A 22,486-nucleotide genomic window follows, 5' to 3' on the forward strand; every position below is an offset into this window, starting at 1 on the left:
AACACTGATTTTCAGTATAACATTTTGAAATAATGTGCCAATAAAATAAAACAAAATGTCTGTTTTATAAATAATTGTCTTGTAGTGTGGCGCCCTCTTGTGGTATAAAAAATATCATTTTACAGAAAGTTTCAACATAGCTCCTCCATAGCAACCAGACGCTCCTGCCTGTGTTGGTATAGTGTGTCCCGTTTCTTCAAAACATCGAATGGTAGTGCTGAAATCGTCCTCCAGACGAACAGATGCAGACTCCAAACGGACAAGTAGATGATCCACAACCCCAGAAACCTTTGCAGCGTAAGTTGAAAATCAACCATCGTTCCGGTAAAACAAGCCTGCATGTGGTGTGTGTGTGTGTTCGACAATCCTTGCTCAAAACTATTAGAAAAACTAGGAATAACCCATGTAATCGGATGAGGGTGCAGTGACGTGCGGTCAGGGGAGGCAGGTGTGAGGCACGGCCTCACCTACCATCATGAAAGAAAGAAAAAAGAAAAATGGAAGAAATAAATCAAATGGTTATATTTATCCAGTGATGCATATCATAAAGTTATCATTTAAAAAAAAAAATCCATTCATTCATCTTCCTACCCGCTTCATCCGCTTGCGAGGGTCACGGGCTATTAATAATTCCCATTGGGAAATTACTTTTGTTTAACTCCAAATGTTTGCACACGTATACAGTACACACACACACACACACACACACACACACACACACACACACACACACACACACACACACACACACACACACACACACCCTGGCAGTATGGAAAATAATCATTTGGACATGATGAAAATGAAAATACAGTTAACATGTACAGTGAGCCCTGCTGACCCAGAACTGGCACCGGCGAGGAACGTGAATGAATGAATGAATGAATGAATGAATGAATGAATGAATGATGAATGAATGAATAAATAAATAAATAAATAAACTTTATGACTCATAAAGAGAGAAAGAGGCAAACACATATCCAAGTATCAAGCATGTTTATCAACGCGTGTTCGACGTGGAGCTGTAATACGTCAAAACATTCAGTTTTAACTCCGTCCATTCTGTGTGTCCTTTTTTTTTTTTTTTTTTAAATAAACAAGTTTATTGAAGAAAATTCAGTATAGTATACAAAAACAGTATACATTTACAGACAGAGAACATATAAAGGAGTTGCCAGGGGGTATGACCACATGTCCTTACATTACACAAAAACACCTAAAGCGGAACATATGTTTAAGGTCTACACAGCTTTTTTGTTGTCAGAGCCGTCAATAAGCTGTATATATTGTTTAACATCTTTAAGAAATTGAATAAAATTAGGGGTTTTTTTGCTGAATTTACATTTATGAATAAAAAATTTAGCCAAAATTATTAACAGATTTATAAGAAAATAAGCCTTTTCCTCTTTCTTAGAGCACTTATAAAAACAAAAAACAACATTTTCCCAAGGTAGGGTAAAGTCCTTGGAAACATAGTCTATAATGAATCTACTGACATCCTTCCAAAGTTTTTTTGTATAAGGGCAATGCCAAAATAGATTTAACAGAGTCTCTGGGTAGTCCACACAGAAAGAACAGTCTGTATTTATGTCCCTTTTGAATTTAAGCATGTAGTGATTTGCAGGATAGTATTTATGAATAATTCTGAAGGAAACTTCCTTCACCTTATTGTAGATGAGATATTTGTGTGGAATCATCCAGACCTTGTTCCAAACAATGTCATTCAAAAAAAGGTTCCAATAAGAAACAACATAAGAAACAGAAACAACATCTTTCTGGAATAGAGCACGTGTATGTCTGTTATTATTACGGGAAAAGGTTGAAAAACAAATTTTCCCTATGTGAGAATCAATTGGATTAGGTACGGAGATTGAGGGGATCATAACGTCATTTATATATCAAATTGTATAGTAATGAAACATATCAAAGAAATATCAAAGAAAGACGCAAACACGAGAGAGAAAGTGTTAAGTACGGGCCTGTGACGCTCTAATTTTGGGATTCCTGTTGTACCTGGAAGTTGTTGAATGTAAATATAATGCTCTTGTTCTGTTGAGTGCGACTTGCGTAATGTGCCAGTGTATCCTTGTGAGTTCAGGTGAGCGTAGCGGGCTCCGGTTCAATAAAGAAGAGAAAAACTTATTTCGTTCCAATTATCATTCACCACGCAGATTCCGGATGAGCAAGTCTGGTATCGTAACAGAAAGAAAGTTAAAAAAAAACCATCAACGTAATCAGGTTAGCCTAAGGTACGAGTTGGACAGAAGTTTACGGAACCCTAACTCTTACCATAGGCAAAGGAACGCAAATTAAGTGAAAAATTATTGAATACAGTAAACTAAAATAAAAAGCACATTACAGTTAAAGCATAAGAACAACAAAGATAAGAATTTACCTTTGTGGTGGTGAGCATACGTGAATGTTGGAGAGGTAGAGGAGGAGGATGGATGGATGTTACTGCGTTTGTTTCACATTCGACTTCCAAATTTTGTTCGACGTCTTAGGCAAAAAAATTCAGATTTTTTGGTCAAATTCCGATTTGTTCGATGTCTAAAGTGTTCGAAAATCAAGGTTTGCTTGTATTTAATTCCATGATGCTCTCAGGAGCTCTTGTTCACGTGATTCCTTCTGGCAGATTGGTTCGGCGCTTGAGTGGGTGGAGTTAAAGCGTGACACCGTGGGGTTTTCAAGTGAGCTTAGTCAAATACAGTATATAGGTGGGGAGATGATACAAGACAAAACGCAAAGGCCCAGGCCTCACCTTCCTCAACCTTTGCTACTTTGACGGAATAGGCTGTATCTGCTGTTTCTAAATAATCTCATCGTTTTACATGTTGTTTATATAATGTTTATGTTGTTTATGTATGAGTATTTTAGGCTCTGTCTCAACCCCTCCCCCCCTACCACCATCCCCAAATTACACATATCCAGAATGTTTTTACATGAACACACACCCTATCAGCACAGTCCTTCCAGACACTGAAACAACCATTCATTCACTTTTAGCAATGCTAAGCTAAGCTTTTGGTGAAGGCACTCTAACAAGAGTCAAACTGACCTTATGCAGACACAAACACTTCCTTCAGAATAAATTCCTTAACAGGTTATCTTGCACAATGCTTTACGTAAGTCGTGTCAAATTACAATGGTTTAACTGGAACCAAGGCAGTCACAGACTGCAACATCCCATGACAACCCTGAATTCAGAATTTTACCCTGACCTACTTGCGTAGGTCAAAGATCAAAGCTAGTGCTCTGACCTACTGTCATTGATCAAAGCACTAGCTTTGATCCATGGTCTTAATCACACTGGCATTCTCCCTCGTCTTCCTATCGTATCTGGTTCCTGAGTGTACAACAGTTGAAATTTGACCTTGACCTACTTTTCTTAAGGTCAAGGTCATCATCTAATTTTCATCCCCTTTGTCACCCGAGTAATGTGCTTTTTTTTTCATCTTTCTATCTGCAACGGTTCTGAAGATATTTGGTGCACATACGAACGGACGGAAGGACAAACACACCAACATTGACAATTACAATACATTACCGCTTTGAAGCAGGATGTAAAAAACACAATTTCATTAAATGAATGTTAGAAAAAACACCAAAACATCTTTTCATCCTTTGAACCTAGTGAATCCTCTGAATCCTTTGAATTAGTTAACAGGTAAAAGAGCCCAGGGATGAATGCCTACTAACATAGTACGTCTCCTCCGGTCTTGTACACCAGTACAATAGCCAAGCTCTTAAGGAATAACATTTTATTTTATTTTATTATACAGGGCAGAATATGATTAGACTGAGAAGTAAACAAAGGCAGCTCCCTGATAAGCAACTGATCAAAGAACTGGTGAGTATATTTTCATTAATTACTTAGATGTAAATAGAAAATAACTGCTACATTAATACCCAGTAAACACTGAATTTGTTATCGGAAGTGCTGAAGTGGAACATAGAGAACAGATTTAAGTCACTTTTTCATTCACTGTCATGCATGTAATCCAGTTACAGTAATTTAAGGTCACTGTTTTGATAACAGCGACTCACTGGTTTCTAGTTGGTCACTATTTCTGTTTAGATTTACTCCAAATTACATACACTTATAAATGCCAACCACTTAAACATCAAGATTCATCATAATTTAATTGTTTTTTGAAAGTTTTTCTTTGCCTTTTGGAAGTTTAAGGATAAGAGTATTTGTATGCCTTCTAAAGGATGACTAGGTTTGCCTAAGTTATCCTGTCACATGGATTTTTTTTCAACAGTGTGAGGCCAATGAAGTGTCCTATACAAATATTGCAGAAGAAGGTAATACGGTCGTCTCCATTGAGATGTTCCTTCATGGATTTCCCCGCATGGTGGGGCTTTCCTTCTTCACAACGCTTTCCCAGCTTACCATTGTGGGCCAGGATATTGAACACATTGAAGCACTTGAGAGCTGTCAGGAGCTTCAGGAGCTCTGGGTCGCTGAGTGCTGTTTGACAGTGAGTTTGCTCTGCTATGCTGGTACTATTTCGAATTATTGCTAAATAGCAAGAATAATCACATAAACAGTAATATAATTATAATAATATTGCCCTCATGGCATCTGTTGACAGCAAATCTTACATCTGTGGATAACCATTCGTGGATCACTACCAATATTTTAAGCACAAGAGTAGTGTGTCCTGTGTAAGTGAATTGTGTGTAGTACATATGTCAAACATTTTTTTAAAAATTGTTTTACCTTCTCTTTTTCCAGAGGATATCTGGACTACAGAACTGTCTGCAACTACAGAAACTCTATCTTTATGATAATAACATATTTGAAATAACTAATTTAGAGTCGCAAGTCAATTTGAAAGTCCTCTGGCTCAACAATAACAGAATAAGTGAAATAAAGGTATCTATCTGTTTGTCATCTGTCTATGTCTGTCTGTCTGTGTCTGTTTGTTTATCTGTCTGTGTGTATAGCTATATCTGCTTGTCTGATTTAGTATTATTATGATTTGTCTTTTAAAGCGGTACTTTTTGTGTGTGCGTGCGTGCGTGCGTGCGTGTGTGTGTGTGTGTGTGTGTGTGTGTATATGTGTGTGTGTGCGTTTCTGCAGGGCTTGAACACCCTGAAAAATCTCAAAGAACTTAACCTGGCTGACAACTATATTGAAAAGTGTGGTATGTTTTTAGAGTCTTACACATTTGCATGTGAAAAAGGTTTGATTGAGATTTTGGGATTTTGGAAAACTAATGTTCAAATCATTTCTAATTTCTGTAAAGGACATAGCCTTGATTCTAATACCAGCCTTGAAAATCTCAATTTATCTGGAAACAAGATCAGTTCCTTTCAGGTAAGACCATTTACACAAATATTCTTTTAAAAAGTCCTCCTTTAAATAGGTTTCTATTTGATTATCTGACTAAATCTTGTTAAAACTTGGTCTGCAGAAAGGACATCTTTCTTTCTTTTATTTTTCCTTTTGGCTTTTCCCTTCAGGAGTCGCCACAGTGAATCAATTTCCTCCATCAATTGAGAAATACATGCTCTCTGCCAGTTCATATTTCCAATCAGTTTTGCAATGAATTGGCAGTACAAGACCTTCGATGACTTATTGAGCACCATAATTTAAAAAATACCTGTGCTTTCATTATTTCTTTGCGATCTTGTGTGTATTAGTTATATATTTTTCTGATACATTTTCTTGTCACCATTCTCATTCATTCTCTGTTTTGAGGTCATTTTGACAGCCCAAAAACTGCCACTGATTAGCTTTATCAAATGATATTACTGCAATTCTCTGTGTCATTTTATATTCCTTTTTAATTGTAATTGTTACTTTGTGTGTTTGTCTGTCCGTCCGTCCGTCTGTTCGTCCTTTAGTCCACCAAATATCTTCGCAACCGTTGCAGATATAGAGATGAAACAAAAAGCACATTACTCCGGCAGCAAAGGGGATGAAAATGAGACGATAACCTTGACCTTCACAAAACTAGTAAAAGGTCAAATTTCAACTTTTGTACACTCAGGAACTAGATAAGATTGAATGACGAGGGAGAAGGCCAGTGTGAGTAAGACCATAGATCAAAGCTAGTGTTTTAATCTACCTATGCTTTGATTTACCCTGACCTACCTATGAAAGTAGGTCAGGGTAACATTTTTGAATTCAGAGACTGCAACATCCCGCAACTTACCATGACCTACCGTGAAAGTAGGTCAGGGTAAAATTTTTAATTCAGGGGTGTTGCGGGATGTTGCAGTCTCTGACTGCCTTGGTTCTAGTTTATACTGTTGCAATGAATAATGACAAAAGAAAAAATGCCATATGGTTTTAAAAAAAGTTATGGAAAGAAGCGTCTCTTCAGTGATCACTGACTCATTTCTCTTTGCTATTACGCTTGATAGGAATGAAAATTATTTTTGAAATAGCCGTGGTCCATGTTGTCGTTCTAACAGGAGATAACCATGCTTGCCAATTTGCCCCATCTGACCGAACTGGCACTGAATGACCCAATGTCACCCCCAAACCCAGTGTGCCTACTCCGTAACTATGCCACACATGTGCTTTACCACATACCGGGACTTCGGCGACTGGACACCCATGATGTCTCAAGCAAGCAAATCAAGGAAGCAGCTGAGGTATGAAGAAGACGAGCAGGACTTCTGTTATACTGACTGAGTTCTCCTGAGTCTCTGTCACTATAAATACAACACATTATATTTTTTTACCATATCATTATTTAACCAATTTTCTATTAGTCCACAGTGATGACGAACTTGATGTACTACAGCATGCGTATGCGCACCGCTCGGAGGAACTTTGAAAGTACACAGCTCAGTCTGATGGATAGGAAGAAAAGTTTGTTGCGGGTGTCTGAGGAATGCATCAGGAGACTCAGTCATACCCTCAAGTCTGTATGTACAGTCCTTGAGATATTTTTAATTACTTTGGCAGCTGTCACAATAGAATACTCTTAGTTATATTCCTGTTGAAATCAGATCTGCTGTACACAGTTGAGACTGATATTTACATTTTGATACCTCCTTAGCTTGAACGTGAGCTCTCCAAGTTGTCGAGAGTTTGTAAGACATCTGCCAACAAGTCAGATGATAGATCCTCGCAGCTGGTTGAAGGTTTAGCTGACGGAAGAGATGAAATCAACACAACTCATGATGCAGCCATGGAGGACCAAATTCACTGCAAGACTGAGGCATTGAAGAAAAGCCTAGTGTTATGGAATTCGAGACTGAACAAGTCTGTATATTTTGTAATGTTTTTTAACAATCTAGCCTCATGCTGTACTGCAGCGTTCTACACTCAAGCATCTGATTATGAAAACTGTTACAGTGTGGGTGAAAATCATTTTCCATCCTTTTACATACAGGATTGAAGCGGAGCACAAGCAGGATTTGATCCTAGCCAGAAACATGATGGACTATACAGTCCAGTTTCTGCTGATGGAGCTAAAAAGTGTTGAAAATATTTGTTTAAAAGAGGGCTGCTCCACAGACCCTTGGTAGATATAATTAAGTTCAGTTGCCTTCACCATGATGTTCACAGTTATAGCAGACAAAATTCACATTTTGTATGTTATGTACCCAACAGGTATACATCTTGTTGCAACCTCCTGCTGTCCCGCTTCTGTCATTCAGACTTTAGGGTTCACAAAATCAGTGGTCTTAAGATCAAAAGGATTTTCCGCATTCAGAACAATGTTTTAAGGCTTCGCTTTGATGACAAACTTCACAGCATTCTGGTCAGGAAAGACCGTGGTAACATTTCACAGTAAGTCGATGGCAATAACATGTTGTCCTGACTGTGTTAATTTATGATTATAACAACTGTATATCAAGGATTCCAATTAGTTGATTTAACCGTACGTCTTTGAAACAGGAATTATAAACATCAGATGCAGTACTTATTCCACATGTCTGATCCCGAAAAAAGCCATCAAAAGGAGGAACTTTTATCCATTCTAGAGGAAGGCTTCCAAACTCCTGGACCATTTAAGGTGCATATACTGCCGTGATTCTTTACAATAATGGAAGGAAATTGTGTATTTAAATTCTTATTTGGCCTTAGACTTTGTTAGCGTTTTATGCTTTGTAGTGGAACAGAAAGTGTTATTTAATATTATTTTCATATTAAGGCCAAATCCTGCTAACTTTAACAATGTTGACTTGAACTAGAGCTTGGACAAAGGTGGTGCGATACCTTTAACTAACAGCTTGAGCAAGATTGACCTTCCCAGAATTGAACATGCAATGCGACAGGCCAGCAAAGGACGTTCCAAGCAAAGTGCAGAGCATACAATCTCCTTCAGACATAGTGAGCTTGTTTTCCTTACATTATTCTGTTTTTTTTTCTTCGATATATTTGTATTTACATCTAGAATTTCTTGCTATAGGTCAGATTATTGTTTCCAAAGTGTATCTGGGCAACAGTACACCTGTCAGAGAGGGAAAACCATTCTACAGAATGAGCTATCCCACAGTCGACTCTGTGTACTGTGATTTGGATATCAGGCAACAAACTGCATTGGGTGAAGGTATACAATATCCTACAAGGCATGAAAAATGCAATTTTTAGCTGTTATTTGCTGAGTGTCATTGTCTCTTTGTGTTTTCCATGAAGGAGGATCGTACTCCCTTAGGCAACACACTGGCCTTTGTCACCAAAGACAGTGGTTTGTGTTTGACCATGAACTTGTCCTGCCTGAGTACATCATATATTTTGAATACATCACAAAGGTAATTAAGTAATCTATGCTGTTATTCTATCACCCACTTTGTTTTTGACCATGCAACCAAATTTTGGATGCATGGCTTTGAACCAAAACTTAGAAATAACATTCTGACTTTCTTGTCACTCCTTTTTTTCCTTCTTTTTTTAAACATTTATTTAGTACACATTGAAGTCAATACTATACTTGTTTACCTGCCATTGATGTTCCATTCTTTAAATATCTGATGTTTTAACTAGAGCCAAGAACAATCTGTATTGTGGAACCTCATCATTGAAAAAGATAATACTCCATCCATTGATATAGACATGGAAGTCTTAAACATGGAGCCTGTACTGAAAACACAACCCAAATATTTGAGCATAAATGAGGAAATTATGCTTAATGTGGCCCAAGCCAATGTCCTGAGTCAGATCACTGTAAGTCATTTGGTTTCTTAAATGACTACTTGCTTTTGAAGCCATTTTGATCATACTCACAGGAAACTGACAAAAACTTGTACTGACCACATCTCCAGGTGTTGAACCTTCATGGCAACAGTTTAAGTAAAATAAAGGAGATTTCCCACCTCAGAGCTCTGCAGCATCTCACCATCAGCTTCAATGAGTTCACTTGCCTGGATGACATTTCTCACATGGTAAAAGTGTATAAAAGAAAATGTCTGTGTGTACTCATAAGACAGCACTATTTTTGCAGTAAATTGTTTCTGTTTATTTAATGACATTCTGTATTGTGTACATAAATTGGGAATTTTGGAAAACAGCAAAACTGTACATATTTCCATTTATTATCTGTTTTTTTTAATTGTAGCCCAACCTTGAGTTTTTGGATGCCAGCTTTAACCAGCTTGTGACCCTGGAGGGGCTGAGGGCATTGGGAAAGCTCAAAGAGCTTGATGTTTGCTGGAACAAGTTGAGCAAAGCCAGAGAAGAATCAATTGTGCTGGGGAAACAGGCACCAGCTTTGCTAAAGCTGAATGCTAAACACAACCCCTGGAAGAGAGTGGGTTATTTTATCGAATAAAATGAAATTAAAAACATGGAACAACAAGGGGCTGTAAAAGCTGTTTTCCTTTTCCAGCCTGAAGAAGTCAGAGAGACCATACTGGGCCATCTAACAACCCTCACTCATCTGGATGACATGATGGTAACAGAGGAGGAGTCTTCTAATGCTGTTCAAATGGTTGCCAGAGCCATGATTAACCAGGTTAAGATACTGAAAGTTAATTTATCGTGTAAAAAAAATTAGAACATGGTCCAATGAAGGATGTGGTACAGGCTGTGAACATCTAATTGTTTATTTCATCATTTGCTAAGATCCAATCACGTCTTTGTCCCTAGGCATGTCTTCTGACTCACTCGCGTACCAACAGTCACCGTCCCCGCAATCTTAGCCTGCTGTCAGGAGCCCAGCTCCTATGTAATCTCAGTCCAGCACCCTGGAGCCTGAACAAAGAACTTGAGTCTGACTGGACTGCAAAGGTGAGGAACATAATGTATAATGTACATTTGTAGCTTCAGCTGTATTACATGTATTAAATTCAAAAGATAAAAGCAGATTTATACATTTGTGTCACTTGATTTTGTCTAGATCACCGCCTTGAGTCTTGACAACCAGAGAATTTCCAAACTGGACAATCTGAAGATGCTGATCAATCTGCGATGGGCCTCCTTTAATGATAATGACATTTCCAAAGTGGAGGGTCTCGATAACTGCTTAAAGCTGGAGGAGCTTTCTTTCAACAACAACAGCATCAGCACTCTCAGTGGTTCGTCACACTGTCAGCTCCACAATGAAATTACTATTTTGCAACATTAAGATCCATTTGTGTGTGGCTCCGCGGTGCACTGGCGTCGTGCCCGGAGTGTCCCCTGCCTAACGCCCTATGCCGGCTGAGATAGTCTCCAGCTCCCAGTGACCCGCTACGGCGGATGAAGCGGCAGAAAATGAATGAATGAAAGATCCATCATGTGCATTATTATTATTTGTGTACCTGCCTTTTCATTTTATCAGGCCTGCCAAAACTGCATTACCTGACAAAACTCAGTGTGGATGGGAATCTGCTGTCCAGCCTGGAAGAGTCAGTCCTAGGTCACCTGCCCAAACTGTCTTTTCTGTCAGTGGAGAATAACTGCATCAGCTCCTTGAATGGAATCAAGAGACTTCTCTCCCTTCGTGAGCTCTATATCGGCTACAACAACATTTCTGTGTCACAAGATATCTGCTATCTGAAGGTAAGTGAGAGAGAAATATCAATGGAAGACACTAATATGGAGCGGTAGGGGCTCAGAGAGGACTTCATTCAATGATCGAAGGATTGGTGGTTCAATTCCTGTTCACCTAGTCATATTTCGTTCTGTCCTTGGGCAAGACACTCTATCCTCTTTGCCTCCAGTCAGGGACCCACTGGTGTGTGAATGTATGTGATTGTTCCAGTGGTGGTTGGAAAGGCCATTGGCGTGGATTGGTTGCCACGTTTTTGTAGCCACAGGGCAGCTGTGGCTACACACGTAGTCTACCATCACCATGTACGAATGAGGAGTGAATGAATAATGCAACCACTGTGAAGCACCTTGAGTCTCTAGAAAAGTGCTATGTAAATGTAATTCATTATTATTAATTGGTTTCAGATTATTATAGTATGTTGCTTGTGTGCTCTTGTTCCCTAACAGTGCTTAAAAGACCTCATCATTCTAGACCTTTGTGGGAATCCTTTATCGACAAAACTGAAAAACTATGAACTGTATGTAATATTCCAACTTCCTTTCCTCAGAGCTCTGGATGGCATTGAGGTGGTATGTACTGAAATAGCAACCAGCTGAATTTTATACATATTTTGATGGTGAAAGTTTTCGTTATTGACTTGTCTTCAGTGTATTTTTCCTACAGGACACAAATAAGTCTGAAAGTGCAAAGCTTATGTTTGAAGGAAGACTAATCCCTGACATTGTAGCACAAACGCTTGGCCACTCAAACTTCTCAGACCTCACTTACCTTAGCCTGAAGTGTTGCTCCATTAGGTAATAGCTTGACTCTGCAGACAGACAAACACACACCCAAAAATGAGCACAATGATGTTGACTTGCTGTTGTGTGTATTACCCAAATTAAGTTTTTTGTTTCCTTTGTACCCAGGACAGTTGATCTTGATCCATCAGACATTTTCAATAGCTTGTACTGTGTCAACTTAGACCACAACAACCTCACATCTTTCTCTGGCCTCATTTACCTGCCCAACATCCAAGTAAACATTACACTGAATGCTAAAAATCAACATGGTTTTACATTAACTTAAGCTGTGGACAAATCAAAAATTTCTAATGTTGTCTTCTCAGGGTTTGAGTCTAAATCACAACCATATTGAGTCCATCTTCCCGAGCCAGAAAACTCACCTCACAAAAACACAGAAAATGTACAGCAACATTCCCTCCAGTGGGTATGGTAAACAGAGCTCTTCCAATGGCAAAGGGTGAGTATACTTCTTACTTTAATAATTCTTGAATTACTGTTCATTTTACATCACTAATTGTCAAGTGTCGGCTGCAGCTGAAGGTGATGGCTGTGACCATCAGGTGGCAGCACTCACCAGACAAATGTTTAAACAATCTCTTGACATTTTCATCAGATGTGTGTCACAGTCGTTGCCTATAAACCATACAAACACTGCTTCCAGGTGCTTAAATTGGATGACTAGATATTTATTTTCTGTTTCTAAATTTTCGTGTATGTATTGGTAATAATCAAGTAGGAGGTTAATACCACTTTACACATTGATGTCAGTGAGCTACCACACAGGTTGCTGGCCTGACGGACGGAAACACTTACACTTTCAATTTATTGCACAAGGACGCTTCAACATGCGGCTAAGAGGGGGGTTGAACCACAACCTGCTCTACCACCGACCACCTGACCATAATGTGATCTTCCAAATATTTTTTTTTCATATAGAGTACAGTAACAGCATGCTTTTGATAGCTCTGACTACTTGTGATTAGTCCTGGGCATTGGCACCTGTAATGTCTGACTAGTTGAATGAGGCAATAGGAGGGAGAAAAACATGTTACACTACAAACAAAGATGTGAAAAACTCTTTCTGTGACTATATGGCAGGGAAACTTGGCCCAACTGCAGTCTAGAGCCACTGATGAGCAGTCTGGAGATTCTGTATTTGAGTTACAATGGGATTTCCAATATGGCCAATCTACAGCTCAGCAGGCTCACCAATCTTAAAGTGCTCTTTCTTCAAGGTATGTAAGGTTGGGATAGCACTCCCCCCTCACAAATACTGTTAAAGTGTGTTTTATACAGCCTGTGAAAAGACAAGCACTGAGAGCGAAGTCTTCCGCTGACCTGAGGCCAGGTGGGCGATGAGACACAAAGAAAAGAACAACTGACTGTCTTTTCAACAGCTTTTGATGGATTTGATTGTGCTTGAGCTTTGTGTTGTCAGGTTGATTTGTCCCACAAAATAAACCTGACTTACGCTTTGGTCTTTTTTCTTTTGCTTAGAAAAGTTAACAAGCTGTCTCTGCAATTTTGATGTCTTTCACACCTGGGGCAAACAAGCCAACAAATGTTTATCATTGTGTTAAATTGCTACCTTTAATGTTATTCAGTGTGTGAAATTTACTCTCCGATTTTATTTTCAGAAATCTCAAACAGTTGTTTCTGATATTGTTCCATTGTTTTGATAATGTCTTCTCTTCTCAGGTAATGACATCAGCCATGTGGAAGGACTGGAAGGCCTTGGCCAGCTCAGAAAGCTTGTACTAGACACGAACCGGATCAACGTTCTGGCTCATAACTCTTTAGTCAACCAGACTGCCTTGTTAGAACTGCACCTAGCAGAGAACCGGATCCGTGAACTCAGCCATCTTGATTCTTTGACTGAGCTTCGCAAGCTGTTTGTTAACGTGAACAAGTTGCAGGTATTGTCCTCAGGGTACAAGGGCTTTCTCGTATCATGTTTTTTTTTTTAGTGTCTGTATTCAGATCTTTTTAAAATGAGGTGCTTGAATGATTCTCCCCACAGTGATTTCTTAAGATGACCATCAAGGACACTATAAGCTTTTGTGCATTTTTTTTCATTTTCTATAAACAGAATGTAACAGATGATTCAATACATAGGCAGTATCGCCTGATATTTGATATTAGGCACCAACTACTAGTATCTTACTCCATATAGACCTGGAGATATGCTCTATATAATACATATCTTTAAAAATGCAAATCAGCCAACAGAAATACAAAATACTAGCATGCGCTTGTCTTGTAAACATCTCGTGAGGCAGCGATCAATGTGGTTGGCAACAGGTCTGAGTTAGGAGAGCAAAGACTCATGGGAACCTTAATTTTTCAAAGTGATGTTTAATTGATGTTGTGTTAATGGTTTAAGTGTGATGTTTGATTTTTATGTTTGTGTCACTGGAACAGTTTAAGTTTTATTAACGTAGCTACCATGTCTGAATCTCCTGGTGTGTTTAACAAGAACAGCTTGATCATTTTTCCAACTAAAATGACTAAATGAGTCCTTCAAACAAAAAGAAAGAATAGATATAAACATAAATATGCGTATTTATATTGTTGTACGTATAACTACTTCTAGCCTATAGGTATGTATAGGTCTGTGGTTTTTGCCTCATCTATTTAATTATACCTGCTGGTAGGAGCCTAGATATTGATTGTAGCATTCTTTAATGTCTACTGTGATACAAAAATGATGAATATGATGAAATAGTGAAATGAGTATTGTATCGCATTTTTAATCTACCATGTGTGATAGAAAAGTTTCAGCTAAAATGAAAGGAAAGGTGTACAAAACTATGGTGAGACCAGCGATGTTGTTTGGTCTAGAGACAGTGTCACTAAAGAAAAGACAGGAGACAGAGCTGGAGGTAGCAGAGATGAAGATGCTGAGGTTCTCTTTGGGAGTGACGAGGATGGATAGGATCAGGAATGAGTACATCAGAGGGACAGCACATGTTAGAGGTTTTGGAGATAAAGTCAGAGAGGCCAGCCTGAGATGGTTTGGACATGTCCAGAGGAGAGATAGTGAATATATTGGTAGAAGGATGCTGAGTTTTGACCTACCAGGCAGGAGGCCTAGAGGAAGACCAAAGAGGAGGTTTATGGATGTAGTGAAAGAGGACATGAAGGTAGTTGGTGTGAGAGAAGAGGATGCAGAAGACAGGGTTAGATGGAGGCAATTGATTTGCTGTGGCGACCCCTGAAGGGAAAAGCCAAAAGGAAAAGAAGAAGAAGAATGTGTAGTCATGACAACAACAAAAATTCTGCCTTCACAAACATCCTCTCTACCTCTGGAGGCTGAGCCCCCACAAAAGTCTGACCCTAAAACTGCCCTTGATTCAGTGTATAAAGTATAGTAATCACGAGTCATTATTACCATACTGTGGCAAGTGAGAGGTGCCGTTTAGGAGAATCAAGTTTGATTGAAGGTTAAGGCTGTGTGTATGAAGAAAGAGGAGAACAATCAAGACAACGTGCAATCACCTTTTCAGTCTGCGACTGCTTCTCACCCGGGGCGAGTGATTTGCATTTTGTGTTGCCAGATCTTGCCTCCCTTCACTTCCTTAATGTTTTCATGCATTCAATTAAGACATGAAATGCAGCAATCATCCCAGCACCACAGGTCTAACAGTGGGAACATCTTTGAGTTACAGACAACTCCAACCATAAACCTGCAAAGGATAGGAAGCCCCCCCCCCCCAATACCCTGTTGCGTGCCCAAACTCTCCCTTCAGATTAATGAGAGCTCACACATGTAATCTCTCTCATTTCATCTGCTGCTCTTATCCTCCTCCGTAGATCAAAAATTACAGAAGGTCCAGGCAACCTGTGGAAAAAAATAAAGTATTTTTAAAAGAAAAAAAACTTTAAATAATCTATATTCTCTTTCTTTTCATAGGACATTGAACAACTGAACAAACTAGACGCTCTTCCTTTGCTGACAGTGCTCTCTGTTGCTGGCAATCCTGTGAGTATTTCAGGTGTTGGAGCATTAAAAACAATTAACTGATGTGAACTTGGAAAAATGATCATCCATGTTCACTTTACCAACATGAACTCTGACGTACTATTCAGGCATGGAACATGCTGAGCTCCATCACCTGTAAAAAAAAAAAAAGAAGTAGAAACCTGCTCACAAGCTCTACTTCTCACTTGCACACACAAAAACATACACTCACCCTGTCTAAGTCAGTAGTTCCAAATTAAGCGATTACATGATGGGCCATCTGCTGTGCCTCAAACTGGCAGCATCACAGACAAATCTGTCGACCAAATGGCAGGGTACTATTGGCCCCGTTATACCACCCATCTGGAGTTAATGGATCAGGCCTGAGCGGAGCCACAGGGCCATGCTCAGCTGTAGTGGCCTCTGACCCAGCCCCCCCATTTCCCACAGGAAGGGTTAATCCTGCCAGGGGGTAGAGGCCAGCAGCCACCCCAGAGACAATACCTCCTGCTGATGGCAGCAGGAGATCTCTACCTCACCCATATTCCCTCAGCAAAGTCTGTCTCTTCCTCTCTGCTGGATATCCGTTGGCATGTATTCCCAACTTGATCACAGCAGTAGTGTCATGCAGGAACATAAAGTTCTGTGACTGATCACGATGAATATCTATCCTTGCCAGGGAGTGCCCTCAGCTGGGTATGGAGCTGCCTGCTGCTGTCAGCTGGGTCACTGAAACAGTCGGTAACCACATCGGTGCCCATCATTCTGATCCAATGATGTTGGAGGACAGAGTTTGCCACGAAGCCAGGGATAAAACTGATGCATGTGGCTGACAGTCTGCATTGTTTATCAAACAGACACTTTCTTTTTCCTCCAGGTGGCCAAAAGCTCTCTTTACAGAAGCAAAGTGGTGCTGCGTCTGTCAAAGCTACAAGTCCTGGATGGAGTGACGATTACCTTGGAAGAGAGAACGAGGGCTGAGCTCCTACTCACCAAGTCACCAGTGAGAACTGCACTGAACACCTGGGTTGTGGAAAAAATTACACAACAATCTTACACTTAAAAACACTGGAGACAAAACTATACATAATTAAAGCATCAGCATTTAACCCCCATAATTTAATACCTGGCAGTGTGAGGACAATTTGAAAGCATTGAGATCTTCAGCATTGAGATCTTCAGGTTCAGGTCTGCAGCCTGCCTGGCTGCAGACCTGAACACATTCAGTTAATATAACCAAAAAAATGAAGATGTTGTAGAAAATACAAACAGGATTAGGAAGAAGGTCAGTTTTTCTGGAAAGGATATTTCATTGCAACACTTTCATGTTCCCTTTCCTTCTTTGTATCACACAGTGAGAATGACAGAATGTCAAATGACCTGATACCTTGTTTGTGTTAGAGGCTCACATAGGACGTTATTGTGTAAAATGTATTCCAGCTTAAATAAATGAAATTGCAGCAACTAAAGTACACAAAAAAGGGAACAGCCTAGATCAAACTAATACTGATTCTTTCATGTTATGAGGGACCAGTGCAGTAATTCTACTACAGCTCTGAATTAAGAGCAGGATAAGCCTGCTGGCCTCATCCTGCTGATTAGATGAAATGTGCCCAGCCGATAATGCACCAGTGGATTTACAGCCTATTAGCCAGGTCATCATGAATCCCTCTGCTAGTTAAACCTATAGTAGATATGAAAATGACAGAACATACAGTAGATCCTGGGTATTCTGATTAGGACACTAACCTTCTCTGTTGACTCTTACAACCACCTCCTCAGTTGCCACTCTCAGTTAAAGCCTGTGACGTCTGCTGTTTGAATTTCAACATTGTTATGAGCAGGCGTTACTGTTACCCGATATTGATGCTCATATATGTGAAAGAACTAGTTCTTTAATTGTCAGTCCTCTCCCAAATGTATTATTGGAGTGAGAGACAGCAATGATTGATGTAGTCCTAGGAAGGATGAGAAAAAATGAACAGGTCATGAGGTATCTACCAAGCGTCTAATTCTTTTTATAATGTACTTTTCTTTGTTATACTTCCTATATAACATTTAACATTTCTATTTAGCAATGCCACCAATGTAGTCCAGCTTCTCTTCCTTCTACTGACATAAACCCACTTGGAATTACACCCCTCATGCCTCGATACGTCCCTCTAAGAGGAATCAACGGAGGTGGAGGGCTGCAGAACTCTCCAGACAAAACGGACGAGGCCCGTGAGTGTGGCATCGCTCTAATACAGATAATTATTTGATATGACTTTCCAGAGCAAACTTAAGATCATCACAAAAAGTATTTTCCTTGTGTTGTTATTACAGTTGTGAGATACAGGTTGACAATTTTGCACAATTATAACAGGACACTATACCGTTTTTCCACCAGTCCGTCCTCCTCCCTGACCTAACCCTTTTATTAAATGTCATTTCAGACAAGAATAAACACAGCAATGCAACTCTAAATGGTCAAACTGCTGTGAACTTTAGACATACTCAAAAACCAGAAAACAGCTTGAAAACCACAGACATCTTACTGGCTGGAAACAAAGTCATCGTCACATGTCCCAAACAGGAGCAAAATAACAAGTTGGTAAATCTAAATCCTAAACATATCAATACTGTTTAAAAGATATTTATACTGTTTCCTCATATTTGTTGTATTCCAGATTTCCAAGGAGTGCCAAGCCTTCACCATGTAGTGGCCAGAAGAGGAGGACCTGATACCAACACTTGTTGAGCACTCCATGATTTATAAGGGAACGTCACGCAACATCCAAGAACATAACCATGTAATAAAATTAAATAAAGTTTGGCTGCTGGATGGTTGATTCTAGTGTGTTCTTTCAAATGCATTTAAAATCACTGTGACCTAATTTTCTATTCACATGTCTGGATAACTAACATGATAATCTGAGAATGAGAGGTTTTGATGTCACTGCTATTCCATCCTTGGCCCCTAACAAGTGAAAAACACCCACAGATGTAAGACCGTGTGAGTTTGGCACGTCACATCTATTGGGTCAAATGCATCACCAGCAAGTGGATAATCCAGCTTTAGCACACCTCTCTGTGGACAATAATCTGCAGGCGGTCAGATAAAGATGTAATCTAGAATGAGGTCCAAATGGATTTGCTAGTCATTTTCATCATGTTAGCCTCTTTCCAAAAAAGCCACAGTTTTGACTATTAGGCAAACCTTGTGTGTTCTAACTGGGAATGAGTCTATTTGCTATTTATGATATTAGTTCTGTTGAACAGGAGATTATAAACCTACTTTCCCTGTTAGTTTATCCTAATAATCTAGTAGTCCTTTAAATAACAAAAATATCTGTCTAAGCCTTAAATGTGTGAGATATAGTGTATAAAGAGATTTTAAAAAATATTTTCATTCTGGGACCATAAGACTGCTATTTGATGGATTCCTCCATGTGGAAACATTTAGATTGGACATTTAATGACATCTTTCAATGTAGACACATTTTATATACAGTAAAAGGGAAAAGAAGTCATCTACATTCAAGTTAAATGACTTACACTTATCATTCAACCTTTACTTTTCCAGAACTTTCACTTTCATATTTTTTAATTTAACCACTAGGTGTCCTTAGAGCTCTATTGACTCTTGATTTAAAATGCTGTTAATCAGCCCTCGGTGACTTTACCACACGACTAGTCATTTTATCAGTTGAAAGCAGATGTGTATGCTGCAGTTTGTGTTTTGTATGTTCGAACTGAAGCTCTTGTTAACATAGTGAGGCGCAAGTCCGCTTCAGGCTGCAAAAGTGAAAAGCTCTACTCAAACAGGCTCCTCTAATGCATGTACTTAACTTCACTTAATTTGTGTTAATTCCCAGCAATAAGCGGGGCTAATGACTGTGCAAGTGAGTGCACTGTCATTACCTTGCCTCACATCACATGGCAGCTGATGGACTCACATTGGAATAAAAACCCTTAATACACAGATTTGGGGTTCTCAGCATGAGCTCTTTGAGGAATTAGGTATTGCAAAGGATAATTACACATTTTATTTCTGAGTATAGTATATGCAGTATTGATATACCTCAAGAACAATTTTTATGCAGTTGTATTTCTATGGACAGTGTAAGATTGTGGTGAGCATTCCACTTGGTGAAGTGTGTTTCTTTTTGCATATGTGACAATATTTTTGAACATTAAAATGAAATTAGCATAAGATGAATAATTCATAATTTCTGAGTGAAGCCAGATGCACTGCTCTCTCTGTGTCTCTTTCTCTGTTCTCTCCTTCACGTGAACAGACCACATGGGTCATAGCTGGTTTAATGGGATGGAATGTGACAGGTTATATTTTCATCTGCCTGATATCAAGTCCAGCTTGGATGGGAGGGAACGAGAGAGTGAAAGAGAGACAGAGTGGGTAGGAGGGGGGAGGTGAGCTCGCCTCTACAGTTGTAGTCTGGATTCATAATTAGACATGTTTGTGCTTGTCGTAAATCAGTTATAGATGATGCTCTTTCCCCCATCCACACCAACACACACCCACATAGAACAACACATGCTCTGTATGGGGCCATTACTGCTGGCCCACTAACTCCCTACATTTGCTGTGTCTGTTCTTTCAGAGCACCATTAGTCCAAGACTCTGTGAATAATTGCTGAAAGGACCATGTTTTCACTGCTATCTACTCTACTTCTAGGGTTGGTTGATGTGGGCGACATGAGAGGGATGGGGACAGTGATTGATGTTTTTGTGCAGAAGAAAACGCTGCATCTTGTACAGCATTGTGCACAGTGCATATAATGGATGAACAACATTAAACTCCACATTCATTACACACTCACCAGCTTGTATTAACTTTAAAAGTGCTTTGGTTACAATTACATCACCACTTGACTTTCAATTGCTTTTATAAAATACAGTAACATGTTTTCTCTTCTTTCAGGTGGTGACAACAAGCAAGTTCAGGTCATCATCAAAATATAAATTGTTTTACTGTTAAACAGTACACATTGTGCACTGAGTTCATTATTCATCCCCGCAAATATATTCTCTGTTATTTATCTAAAAATATTCTTGCCATATTGCCTCTCATGAAATCCATCTCAATCCACATTTGTCCACTGTGACACTCCCTGCAATAAAGAGTAAATGGAGAGCAGTCAACAGAATTTAGTGAGTTGCAATTACTGCGAAAAATTTAATTGTCTGAGTTTTGTACAAACATTTAGCACAACAGAATGATGCCCAAAAGCATTAAATCTTAACTGCGTTTCATTTATGTGCTTGTGTATGATTTATCAGATTATTGGATTTGTGTGTCAATTATCACATTATTTCAATCCTGCAAAGTGTTCCAGGTGGTTACCATGGCAGAAACAATGTAAGTGGCCACGCAACAGGCAAATACTCAACTTTCTGGTACATAGAATTGGAATCGATTTTCAGAGCAATCAGGTTGTCTGCTTTTGTAGATTATCCTATTCTGTATCAGTAATTTTGAATTTGTGTGTCTCCTTCAGTGATTTTTAAACAAAATTTAAATTGGTATAGTTTATCAGGCTGACTTAACAAACAGTGCAATTATTTTAAATATTTGGAGTTATGAAAGGACTACAAGGTGAAATACTGTTATTATGACCAACAGGCAGGATTATCTGTTTCCGATGATTTATTTGTTACACACAGACCACAACAATCGTTCTTCCTAGATGATAAGGAGTCACAACCTACTATTATTCCTGTCCCTTCAGCCCCAGTCATGAATAACAACAACAATATAATCCTTTGCTCTTGTTTATATCAGTTTTTTTTATTGATATTGAGGCATTTTTAGTTGATCCTTTCAAGATCTTCATTTTTGTCCTCCTGTGCAGCAAATCAACATTTTGGACAAGGAGACATTTGACAACAATCACTTTCAGAGATTGAAATAATGAAATAGTTGAGGGCTTTTACAGTATTGAGTACATGATAGCAAGAATTTAAAATGCATTACTATTTCTTCCGGGATTAATAAAGTATCTATCTATCTATCTATCTATCTATCTATCTATCTATCTATCTATCTATCTATCTATCTATCTATCTATCTATCTATCTATCTATCTATCTATCTATCTATCTATCTATCTATCTATCTATCTATCTATCTATCTATCTATCTATCTATCTATCTATCTATCTATCTATCTATCTATCTGTTTGTAAATAGCGGTCTTTTTTCAGGTATACAATAACGCTTGGTGATTGAATGACACTGTTAAGTAAGAGGTTGAAAACTGACTGGGGATATTGAACAACCCAGTGGATATGTGCCATTTGATGTAGTTATAATTGCAAGTAAGGTATTGGAGAGCAAGTTAGAGTGGTAAAATCTGTTATTGCACATATGAATTTTTCACTACACTTTAGTTATATAAATTTTATTACAATACAAAAAAAAGTACAACTACAGTCTAATACTGTGTCCTGATTTATAGCTCATTATCTTTTATATGAACAATATAAAATTATAAATAATAAAATATAAAACTTGTACAGTCGTTAATCATAGTTTATGCTCAGAGTTCCAAGTTATTCGCAATCACATGGATATTTAACTTCATGAGAGTCTTGAGCGGTTATTACACTTTTTATTAATATAAATCTGAAGTTTTTACCAAAGTGCTATTAATAATCAATATTATTAATTTTAACATCATTATAATTAATATTTTGTCACTAAACATTTTCGTAACACGATAGCGTTGAACCAATTTTCAAGAAGTGCCTCTACAGTAAGCAATCGAAAAAATGTGCTAATCGGATAACTAT

General features: G+C 38.7%; 1 protein-coding gene across 1 annotated transcript; it reads left to right on the forward strand.

Moving 5' to 3' along the window:
* Positions 1–256: 256 nt before the first annotated feature.
* On the forward strand, positions 257–18,483 carry lrrc9 (leucine rich repeat containing 9). The gene is made up of 33 exons (XM_068339110.1): positions 257–297; positions 3,783–3,850; positions 4,266–4,484; positions 4,742–4,882; positions 5,091–5,154; positions 5,257–5,327; positions 6,431–6,613; positions 6,734–6,889; positions 7,024–7,229; positions 7,360–7,491; positions 7,581–7,760; positions 7,869–7,986; positions 8,165–8,303; positions 8,383–8,523; positions 8,610–8,725; positions 8,958–9,137; positions 9,236–9,355; positions 9,529–9,720; positions 9,799–9,924; positions 10,059–10,199; positions 10,309–10,486; positions 10,732–10,952; positions 11,391–11,513; positions 11,608–11,738; positions 11,853–11,961; positions 12,053–12,186; positions 12,828–12,964; positions 13,428–13,645; positions 15,643–15,711; positions 16,568–16,693; positions 17,766–17,913; positions 18,126–18,279; positions 18,360–18,483. The coding sequence occupies exons 2-33, from the start codon at positions 3,791–3,793 to the stop codon at positions 18,412–18,414; spliced, it is 4,488 nt and encodes a 1,495-aa protein (XP_068195211.1). The 5' UTR covers positions 257–297; positions 3,783–3,790; the 3' UTR covers positions 18,415–18,483.
* The last annotated feature ends 4,003 nt before the right edge of the window (positions 18,484–22,486 follow it).

The sequence above is a fragment of the Antennarius striatus genome, chromosome 17 (assembly GCF_040054535.1).
Source record: "Antennarius striatus isolate MH-2024 chromosome 17, ASM4005453v1, whole genome shotgun sequence".
Lineage (NCBI taxonomy): Eukaryota > Metazoa > Chordata > Actinopteri > Lophiiformes > Antennariidae > Antennarius > Antennarius striatus.